At 38.8% G+C, this 12,150-nt stretch overlaps 1 protein-coding gene across 2 annotated transcripts in view; it reads right to left on the bottom strand.

Moving 5' to 3' along the window:
• The window catches only part of ZNF385D (zinc finger protein 385D), a 422,677-nt gene that overhangs the window by 154,414 nt on the left and 256,113 nt on the right, over window positions 1-12,150 (bottom strand). The window contains exon 1 of one of the 2 annotated variants that reach the window (XM_082047153.1): window positions 6,932-7,198. The exons of the other annotated variant lie outside the window; for it this stretch is intronic. Coding sequence (XP_081903279.1) covers window positions 6,932-6,953 — 22 coding nt within the window. The 5' untranslated portion in view covers window positions 6,954-7,198. Of the gene's footprint in view, window positions 1-6,931; window positions 7,199-12,150 lie in introns of those variants that run through there. 2 annotated transcript variants of the gene reach the window in all.

The raw sequence follows: 12,150 nt of genomic DNA, 5'->3' as shown, positions 1-12,150 counted from the left end.
CCTCCTCCTTCCTTGTGCATTCACAATTGCAGACCTTGCCAAGGTTCTGTGTTTTTGGATTTTTTTTTTTTTTTAATTCAATATTGATCCCTAGTGCTCCAATGGTTAACAGTATTGGAAAACACAGCCATTATCTCCCTCTGTCTTCATAACTTACTACACTCCACAGTAAACAAACTGAGTAAACAAGGTCAACAAGAACAAAAGAAGCTGAGAAAATTTTCATGGCTTTCATTTGAATGAATGGTACTGTCCATCTGCTTTTTCAATTACAGCATAAAAGTAAATAAATAAGAGAAACACTGAGAAGTAACAATCAAAGAGTAAATTAAGCCTAGCTTTTTTCCTTTGTTCTTCATAAAGCAGTTTTAACATTCAGAGACAGTTTCCTAACATAAACTCATTTTATAGGCTCTGTCTTGTTTTCTGAAGGGGAGAGCTGAGGAAGACACTGCACATTTACATTGTAATAAACAGAACATATAAAGAATACGCAGTATAAAGATTACCAATATGAGCCAAAGTCATTTTAGATCCTAAGTGTATGCTGAATTTCAAACGGCCATACCCAGAATTAGCAGACACTCCCAGTCCATCTCATTTTTGTACCTCTTGTAACTGTTTCAGAGATAAAGATGCTATACTTTACCAAATCCCAGGAGCTTTTCAAGTTTTACTTGAAACACAAGCAGTACACTATGGTTTTAAATTCTGAAACCTATGGGGACTATAAAACAGAGTAAATTAGTTGGTTGGGTAACAAAGCCAGGACCTGATCCCATAGTGATGAAAGAATGTCCCATGATTTCCAAACCACTGTTTCAGCCAGCTACCTGAGGTATTAAAAAAAGAGGCAGGTTGATCTAACCCCAAATTTTAAAATAGTTGTGACCTTTGCCAAACTAGAATGGGGGGGGGCGGGGGCGGGGCGGAGGCGAAGGACAAAAAAAAAAAAAAGGAGAGAAAAAAAACCCCAAACCCCACAAAAACAAAACAGAGAACAAGTGCTTTTGTTGAAACGCTCTGGATAAGAACTCAAGTTGTCTTATATTTTTTCAAACCTAAAGAAATTTTAAATTGGTACATTTTTAAGCATCAAAAGAGACAGAACCATTTTATCATAGATGTTAACAAGAGGCAAGGGCGTACAGTAATTGACCTTTCATAAAAGACTCCCTTACAATTCCAATTTCAAATTACAGTTGCATTTTCTTATTTCATAATTGATCCAGACCCTTGCCAACTTCTTTAAGCTGTCATACCATGCTTATGATTGGAGTAGCTTTTTACGGTGCATATGTACAAAGCAAAAAATTTAAAAAAAAATAAATTCCTTGAAGAGAACGTGTTCATGAGCATCAGACTGATGAACTGAAAGAAGTGGTCAACAAAATGGGCAAGGAGATCTAAATATATGAGCATGCCAATAATGCAGCTTCAAGCATTAGATTTTTTCACCCCTAAGTAGACTTTGCAGAAACGTGTCGCTAAAATCACTGATATTTTAGGCTGACCTACAGAATGTGGCTTTGCCATGTAATGTCTTAACTCTACAACAGGGCAAGGCTGCTTCCCATTTCCAACCCAAGCAATCTCATTCAAGTACAATCTCAGACACTTCAGGCTTTGATATCTCTAGCCAACCTCTTTTGCTGCATTTTCTCTGACTGTTACCAATCATCTATGCAATTTCAGCTGCAAAACTAATCTTTGCAGCATATTACATGTGAATAACCTCTTTTTAAAACTGAAGTCCTTATGACCTCCTACTGTATTCCAAGAATTTTTGTGATCTAATACCAAATTGAAATATTTCCTTTATCAACTTCAAATATATTTCTTCTTTTTTCAAGTGCCACCATCTTCTTCAGTTTAATGAGGGGCAAAAGCTTTGAAAGGATTCCTGTAACCTGATTAACATTTTTGTAATTGCAAGAATTTCTAGAACTGCCACCAGGTTATGAAACAAAATCAAAATAATATGGAAGGATACTTGAACACAGTCACAGAGAAGTAGAAGCTATATGACTCAGAGATAATTCTGCACTTAAAGGCTCTCATTGTTTTAAAATATTTTATAAAAATAATTTATATTAATTGTCTGTTAGGAAAAAAAAGATTTAAAAGGACAGAGGCATGGCATAATAATGAACATTTTTTAAAATCTGGTTTCTACTTAGACTTCCATTTCTCAACAGAAGCAAGACATCTGTTAAGAAGGGATGCGGGATTAGATTCCAGAGTCATCCCAGTTAGAACATGCACAGCCACACATTCACGTGTGCCCATGTCTGCACATACACACACTTTCTATTAAAGGACCTTCAGCTGTAGTAACTGTGATCTAATCTTCTCCAATGAGGCACGCAACCATTAATTCTGATTTTGGTTTTGGAGCAATTCTGCCACTCACAAGAAGGGTAACACTGGGAATGACTTTTCTGTGTGTGTGTGAGTGAAATGGTAAAATCATCCTTCATTTATAGAATCATCCTGGATATATTTAGAGGTATTTTAAATAAACAATTTCTCTAAACAGTATCTAAAAATAATCCAGCACAGAGCATTTTCTGTAAGTTCAAGCAGGATTTTTTAAAAAACTATTATTATGTCTATATGCATTAATGATTATTCAGTGCTTCAAGATATGAACTTCACTGCCCAGGAGGTTGTAATGTTCCAAGTATAAACATAGGCTCTTGCAGATTTCAAGTTCCTATACATTTGCTTGCTCAGCTGAATTCTTCTGTCACATGCAGTATCCATTATATATTAACTACAATTACTTATTGCAGATGACTGGTGATAAAATACAGTTCATAATCCAGTATCTGTGTTTCTCAAAACATTCCAAAAGCATAGCCTTATCATCACTGATTCATTCTGCCTTAAATGAAGACAAACAGAAATGTGATGAAAGGCCTCCACAATGTCTAAACTAGAAGAAAATATAACCTAAGAACAAACCAGTGACAACTAAATATTTTAGCGAAACTACTGACACAGGTCTTTTTGCTTGGTTGTTTTTTACAATGTGTGTTTTCTTTAAAGAGGTGGTGAGATTTGGGGTGTGTGGGGGTATTTTTTCTTCCATGACTCATCCATAATGAATCTCTTCTACAAGAAAGTGTTCCAGAAATAAAAAGTGATACTCAGAATAGTAGTATGTATGCAAATGAATTACTACACTTTACAACATTGACTGGAAAAAAAACAACAACAACATTGAAACTGAAAACAGCCAACATGTAAACAGAATTCTGACAGCATTTTCAGGCAAAAATAGTTTGTTTCTTCTCCTTAACAGTTCGATCATTTCAGGATGCATTTTCATCCCAATATGTTAGATTTCCTGCATAATGTGAACAGAAACACTGAGAACAGAAGTTACTTAAAACGCGGGGTGTGTGGGGGGGGGAAGAAGGAAAGGTACAAGGCTTTTTTTCCTTTGTGCATTTTATTTTTAGTTATTTTTTCAGTTGTATATCTTCAGTATGGGTAAGGTGTGGAGGCGCATGGGGTAGTGTTTTTTTTGGCAGTGGGGGTGGAGGACTGGCTTTCCTCTCAGTTCCAGCCAGGGCTTACCAAGCCCTCAGGACCAGCGTTCACTGTCCCAGAACTGCAATATCACTGCAGCGTTTTCTCCGCTTCGACAACTGTTGCGCACAGCGCCGGTGCACGGCTCACAACAAGAGCTCTCCGCCTTCACCTCCTGAACGGTAAACAGTGCTTTCCACCCAACCTGAGCAGATTGGCCACCCAGCCTGAGTGGTGGCCACAGGGGCCATTGCGCTCACAGGGTGAGCGGCCCCCGCCAGCCACCCGCGCTGCCAGGCCGAGGAAGGTGCGATGCCGGCCGGGTGGCCAAGCTGAGGCAGCAGCAGACAAAAGGATCTTTTAAGGTAGAGGTGGCAGCGTCCAGCTGTGATCATCGGCCACAGCAGGGCCCTCACATTGAGCAGGGCTGGAGAAGGTCCCCGGGTACCAGCGTGCAACATCAGTGCTGTGGCACCAACAGCCACCCACCATTTCTCCTCTGGGTGCTGCTGAGAATGATCGCAACTGACTTTTCTCTTATGCTAAATTATTAACTAGATGATATATGCAAGCAAAAGTTGCTTTGGGGTAGGTATGTATGATTTTAAGTGCAAAATGTCTACCTTTTAAAACACTTAGCAGAAATTTATTATTTTCATTGACTTTTGGCTTACCCTATAAACATACTAAATCATTTTGCAGGATTTTTAATTATTATTACAAATCCACATTTGTATTCAACTCAAAATGATGAATGCAAAACCATTACAATAAGTAACAAATGTATCCACGGTGACCAAACAACAAACTCTAAAGCGCCGTACGGTGAGTGAAAATTAGCAGTTCTTGAAACTACTCCATCAAAATCCAGCATGATGTAAAAGAAAGGCTCGTGCAATTAGAAGGGTTATGACAAGTTTCATTATTTCAAGACTCAGTTCAAACAGTAGAACACACATAGTAGAACGTAGTAGAATATCTCAACTGAAAATCTTCTTGGAGGTTACAGTTTTAAAGAGAAAAAGAAACACTAAGGCCAGTTCCTGAATTTAGCAAGTTAACTCTCTCATGGTTAGGAAACTCACTTCACCCATTAATACTTGCTCTATAAGAATAATCTTTTCAGAGAGTTAAGTCTTTCTTCCCACAGTAATATTTTCAGTATTTATTTCCACCTTAATGCTGTACACGTGTTCTCACTATGCCATCCTGCATCAGCAGAAGGCCCAGAAGAACAAGCAGCATGCATGCAAACATACAGAAATGCTTTCTTTTTCTTTCCTTTCTATTCTGTAGGTGGCCCAATAGTAGCAAGCAACAGAGAACAACACAACAGAATTATTGTATTAATATTAAAAGGAATTTTTTTTTCCCCTCAGAAAGTATAAAATTCCGGTATCGTCTATGTGATGGCTATAGCAATCATAAGCGAAAGTATGTGCGCGATATACGCAATCAAGTTTTCGTCCAGCTGTCTGCAATACTGCTTTGTGCAGTAAGTGTTAGAACAGGGACAGGTGAGATTACAGACATTATGGCTTCTCATAGACAGAGCAGAAAAACACCCAGAACGACCACAGGTAAACATTATTCCCATTAGCTCATGCTTTGTTATGCAAAAGACAGAAATAAGAACATTCATTTAAAACGTAAAATTAAAGGAAGTTCCAGGCTGACCAAAGCAGACTAAGAACCTGCCTAACAGAAACTTTTACCTCTGCTTTCGGAAGTGAAATTTCCTACAAAGCAGAGAGAAAGCACAATCCAGTTTGTTCCAATGAAAAACTGGTGCTGCACCAGAAAACAAATAAACATGTAAAACAGCAGTTTGTATTTTTTCAAAGTAATACCAATATAAGTTTTATCACCTTCACGTTTCTGAAAACTATAGACAAAGAGAAAAAAAAAAATTACAAAATTAAGCACCATACAGCTAACATATACCATATACTCTAACACATATAACTTCAGGAAACTGTAACTTCTAATCCTAGTCACACAGGCAGTTTTCGCAAAATTGACCATAAAAAAACAAAACGCATCTTGCACTTGCAATATTAAAGGTAGAAAAATAACCCAACAGAAATAAGCAAAAGATTAACCAAGTGCTACATTTTAATGAAGAGACTTTATCCAAATTACCTAAACCTAAAAAGATTAGCTTGTCTAGTCTTTCTCAGCCATTGGAAAATGTAGCAAAGCTAAAACATTGCAAATTTGTCTTTGAAAGGGACTCTGAACAGTTCTGACAACTCAGCCAATTTGTATTTTTTCTGTTAAGACAGTTTACATCAAAATTAATTTGTTTTCATAATTGATGTTTCACTTAAAGACAACACCCTCTCCCATATTTTTAATTTTACAAAAAAAAAAAAATGCTTAGCATGTCATAAAGCATACTACTTTCGTGACAGGGCTCAAGATATTACAAAAGTTCTTCTCTTAAAGCTTGAAGAGAACTCCTGATTCAATATTTAATGAAACTGAGAAAGCTGCTGAATGTCCCAGAAATCCTCCAACTCTCTGCTCTGTGTTCATCCTAAGTATTATGCAGCTAAAAATTAACACTGAGGCTAAAGGAGAATTCAAGTAGCCAAGAACAGTATTTTTTCCATTACAACACCAAATTTTCTATTTTTAAATTTTTTTTTTGCTATTTAGCAGCACTAACTTGCAGCATTATATTGCAACTGTATATCCTAGCCCAGTACTGCAGCACTACATTGCTTAGACATAGCTCTACGCTCCAGCATGTTTTTAGGGTACGCAGCCAGCTCAGCTGTAAGCCTAAGGAAGATTTCCATCAAGCAACAAAACTAAACTCTGCACAAATATTTAACAGCTCTGAGACCTCTAAAGGCTTAAAATAATATGCATTTCATGGCATGCTAGGAGCCAAACCCACACCAATGATCTGCATAATGCAGAGTACTCGGCAAACACACCACTGCAAATAAAGCATTGTTTCTCCTTTGCATCTTCGAATTCTTCAAACTAAAAGCTGAATGAAATACTAAGGCTTACTGTGCCTCCCTACCACAGACAGTGCAGCAGCAGCTCGTCCATTACATTAAGTTCGTCTGAAACTTCCCATGCCTCACAACCATTTCTCAAACCCTCTCGGCAGATGAAGCACAAGTTCATATAAAACAAACCTAGGATGAGTTCATCCTATCTAGTTTATTTTTCACGCTGCTAAAACTACACGGTAGCCCACTGAAACAGAAAATTTCCCAGACAATGGAATCCTTTGAAACTGCACAGCCGACAGGATTCCCCAGTTGTCAGTTTTAGGTGCGTGCCAGCACGAAATGTTCTTGAATCCGAAATTTATAATAATCACTCCTATTGATAATGTGAGCAGAAGCAGAATTACATCACAGTTAACACTTACCAAAATACATTATGTTTCTCATTAATCATGCAGTCAGGATCCCACCGCTGTGTATTCAGCATTAGCTCCCGCACAGGGCTGACATGTAAAACAGAGCTCTTTCATTCTACATTATGTGGAAATTTCCCAGCACAAGAAGCGTGAGTGAGCAGTGTGCCTCCTCAGGATGAGCGCTTTGCAGGCAGTCTTATCCCTCATACAATCCCTGTCTGATTTAGCGTTTACTCCGGCTGCATGCTGCACTGCCCATTCTTACTGTAATCTGACTCCTCCTTCTGATGTCCTTGCTGTGCCTGTGACATCAGGACTAAGAGTACTACAAACAGATCTTTTTCTTTAACGGGCTGGCAACGACGTGCTCTAATACGCTGGTTAACCTAACTCTGGCATGGAGGGGAAAAAAAGCTTCTAAAAACATACTTCTGTTTTCTTTTTTTTTTTCCGTTTTTTTTCTTTTTTTTTTTTTTTTTTCCAGTAGACACACTCAGTGACATAACGTGTTCAATTATATAATAGATGGGAAAGACAAAGTCTATATTGTTATCATATTTTTCTTTGAAGGGTAGGCTCCAGGAGAAGCTCTGAGTGCCCTGATTCCTCAGCTTCAGTGGAAGATAAAGATGCTTGGCACTTGGCAAGATCGTGTTCCCCTAGGACTTTTTTTTAATCAATAGTTCTGTTTTAAGAAATTATTTTAATCTGAATGTTGGATAATGCTCAGTCTGTTCCTATTTTTAAAAAGCAACTGACAAATAGGTAGTTCAATTTCAACAGAGCTCAACTGATTTTTTTAAACTACAATTTTTTCGCATGGATAACAAAGCATGAGGACAGAAGATATACAACAGCAAGGACTTGTAATGGAGTTTACAACCTTTCACCCTCCAGGTCTCTGGCTCAGGTTGATAAGTCATTAGCAGCTGGTAGCTATTTTATTGTTCTATGACAAATGGAGTGGTCCTAAATTTGTTGTAAATAGATCCCCACACAATTCCTGCTGCTACACAAACTAGCAGCAGCTTCAGAGGACAAAAGACCAAAGAAATACTGAAATAACCTCCAACATCTACACATAGTGCTCCGGGATGGATCTGACACACACTGGCATGGCAGCGTGGTGAGGATGATGCGGTTTGTATTTATGCACATATTGTGTCTCCTACAAATCAACAGAAGACATCAGTTTCCTGCTGTCAGTCTGGCATGTATCACTGATAATACACTTAAACTAAATAAAGGTAAAAAATAATGGACAGTATGCTGAAGTGTTTATTTCATTATAATAGCATCTAACAGGATGAATGCTTTCATTCCACAGGAAAGAGGATGACAGGTATAATTCATTTAAAGCTCCACTTCTTATTTGTAAAAGCTCCACAGAGTAACTACTATTTCATGAGGTTCAATCATTTAGTGCAAAATTATCCCACCAGCACAGCAGCCAAGGAATGCTCCAATTGCAGGAGAAGAGTTAAGAGCCCTGGTGTACATCGCTGCTACTACCCATCTCTCAGCAAGAGCCCTTCACAGCATTGCTCTCACGAGGTTTCATGCTACCTGTGTGAAAGTCACCAAGAATAAACACTGCCTGGGGGAACTGGGGCATGAATTTAAGTCCAGTCCGTCACTGGAAACCCCACAGTTCTCGGTTTCTGATGCCTAGTATTTCTCAGAGCCCTTTCTTATTTCAGCTGCCCCTAGGAAGAGGCAAGCCTGAAATGAGAGATACATGGTACACCGATACACTCCCAAATACACTTTGCTTCACAATTAAAAAGCACGAAGTGCAGATGTGCACTTTGAGGCCATAGTGTGAGAGGGAAGAAGGTCAAGATTTCTTGTGTGGTTCAAACTGACTGACTGCAACTTAAGTTGAGCAAATCCTAAATCTAGAAATCCCTGAAAATAAAATAAATATAATAATAATTAAAAAAAAAAACAAACAAAAAACCGAAACAACCAAACAAACAAAAAAACCCACCTGTCTACAAAGCATGGCCTGCATTTCAAATAGTGGGTTTGTACAACAAGTAGCAGAGAGTATTCATGGTACCTTCCCTTCTTCTGTTTCATCATTATAACCCTTATTCACTTCTACTGTACAAGGAAGGACACTTCGCTATAGGAGAAAATACCAGTCTCAAAGGCTGGTTTAAAATATATCAGCTGAGCCACTCTAACATCCCCTGAGCACTAGGTATAAACTACTATCAGGAGCTTTCTGCAGCACAAGCCTTCCCTCTCTTCCCTTCACCAAGGGTAAAAGCTCAGAGAATCAATTCTCTGTGAAATCCTTCAGCTCCTTTGCAAGAACCGAAGCGCTTTTGCAGAGGTGCTGAGTGATGCCCTCTAGGACAGCCTGCACCCAGGCACAGCATTTGCCTGTTAAGCTGAGTTTACCTTATGGCAGAAAGGCTAGGGCTCATTCTGCCAGTGGTCAGACGCTGCGAGATGTAGGCTGCCTCCAGGCGCAACTTTGCTCCAAGCTGATATACCTTGCTGGTTCCTGCTGTCAGCTGCCAGCCTGGGTACAGACAACTCATGGCTGTGTAGACGTGCCATTAGCAGTCTGCAGCAACCATGCTGCCTTTAAACACCCCTTCTTGAGCCAGCTGCTCTGCTACAATACCTGTACCAATTTGGTGCAGCCTGATGGTAAGCCAGCTCCTCAACAGCAAAGCATCATGTAGACCGATATATTCTTCACTACTTTGTTCTGGATGTTACCTCCACTTTTGTTTTGCACTTTAGGATGCAGAACAATCAGGACCATCTCCCTTCTTTACTGCAACTTATTTGTGTTTATATGATAAGCATACAATCTAAGTAGCAAAAGAGAAATGAGAAGAAGTATTCTTTAATTTATTTGCATTTCATCTATGGAACAAATGCAAGGGAGGAGGGAAAGTCACTGGTGGTCTCTCCTGGAAAGCTTTCACAGCCCAGATTGATGCACTCCGTGCCAAATCTGCTTTCATTTACACACATACAACATTAATAAACTGCAAAAAGAAGCAGAGTTCCAGGCAAGGGACAAAGAATAAATTTCATTACCAAAGTGAGATACTGTCACTGTCAGTGAAAGCAAGGATTAGTTTAGTGATTGAAATTCTGAATTGCTGGTGCTTTAACTCAAGCACTGAGGATTTCCACGTGACTGTGGGGAAAGACAGTCAGTAGCAGCAAACACACTTGTGTGTGTCTGGAGATTTGAGTAGACTCAGTCTGGACATGCAGGATCATGCAGAATGAATGAGCAAATTGGCCCATGATGTCAGCCCATGGTGCAAACTCCCAATCATCAACAAGCCAGCACAGGCTAACCAGCATTTAGCTTGGGTATAAACACAGGTCAGCTGCACAATTATCATATTTTCATGCATGGTTCACCTATAAAAACAAAACCCCCAAAACCCTCACAATTCATCAATAGTGTAACCCTAGCATGACAAAAAGTACCTTCTGCTAAAGCATGTACCCCACACCCTTATTTCTCACAAAAGAAGTAGCTTCTGCTCCCTGAAATCCTCTTTCCCAACAACCTGCTTCTGTTTTCCCAATAGCATCTTCACCTTGATTTCATCTGTCCTTTCTACCCTGACAACCGCATTTTGGTAAAGGGTTTGCCACAAAGGGCAGATTTTCAAAACACAGACTACCTCACAAGACATTACCTCCTCAGAATAAACAAAAAGCAAGCTGAGAGTACACATTTCCCAGAAGTACAGCACATACCCTACATTCTTCCAGGGCTGGGAAAGCTACAGGTTACTCCCCATGCCTGACTTGGCCTAAAGCCATAAGGCCACTTCATGAACTAGCTGTGCTATCTATGCTTTATACAGATTTTTATCTATCCACTGATTTACACAATGCCTCCATAGTAAGAATTAAAACCACCCACAGGCATGTCTGTTGCAGAGACCAATTAATATTTAATATTAATACACCCAGTTAATTCCCTAGGATTCCTGGAAAATTCTCTTCCAGTCTTGAACTCTCCCAGGAGGCAACTAATATTAGATTTATACCCAGACTCTTACCAGTTGGCTTTGATGAATTTCAATTAGTGAGGCTGACCACAAACCTTTTCTTGCAAATGCAGAAGCTTATCGAGAGACTCTTTGCTGGCGGAAAGGTAATAGTAGGCAACAAAATACACTAGTGACACAACATTTTAAGTTCATGTATTGTGTGCAGTATGTTAAAAGATCTCATACACTTCAAATGTTTCCAGATTTTCCTAAAATAAATTTCATATACTGTACAGAGACAGCTCTTAAGAATAAAAATGTATTGTGTGAACATTCATTTCTGAAAAAAAAAGTGGGAAATGCAATCCAAATCACACTTGACCCACTAGTTCACCAAATGTACCCCAAAACTAAAATATTAGTGAAGGTAAGGTAGGGCTAGAGCTTCTACATAATTTGGAAAAGTATGTATTGCAGATATTTCATTCCTACTAGTACTACAGTAACCACAATGCAGAAGTAAAAACCAGCAAACAAGACAGTTTTGTAAGGCTCCAAAAGTAACTGCAAGTGTTTCCAAGTTCATGTATTTTTGTGCCTCAAATCAAATATACTAAGTACAATGGCTAAAACTTTTGTTTGTTTTTATTTTTGAAGCCATCTGGAGCAGTTTAAGACACACTACACAATAATGCACATTTTGTGATTTGTTAATAATCTCTTGAGGTTACACTTAAGGATAAGAAGGGAAGAAGCAGGTTATGTTTGTATATTTTAACTGTCCATAGAGACTGATCTTTGGTTTTGCACGTTCTCCACCAGCTAAAACTACCAAATGTGTTTTTTACCCTTGACTCAGAAGTGTCACTTCTGGAAATCTGCAATATTTGTCACCATGAATACCATTTAACTGCAGCAGTACCCAAAGGAACTCTGTACTGCCACAGGTGAATACAACTGGAGGAACTTAATTAATCTTCTGTCACTTCCATGATGCTTTTCATTAGTTTAGCTGCTATCTGATCTACTGCTCCACACTCTCTTGCAAACGGCTAACCAAAACCTCCTGTTAAAGCGTTTTCGAGAGGTAAACAAAGCCTCACCTTTGATTCTGAGAGCCTTTACAAATCTTTGCTCTGCAGACTTTATCAGTTCAGTAACCATACTTGCAACACTGTTCTTCCTAAGCAACTGGGATTTTCTACATGCGAGGCTTAAGAAATATAAATAACAACAACGTGGTTT

The sequence above is a fragment of the Streptopelia decaocto genome (genome assembly GCF_964273445.1).
Source record: "Streptopelia decaocto genome assembly, chromosome: 2".
NCBI lineage: Eukaryota > Metazoa > Chordata > Aves > Columbiformes > Columbidae > Streptopelia > Streptopelia decaocto.
Note: the sequence above shows the minus strand (reverse complement) of the source record. Positions and strands in the feature narration are given on the sequence as shown.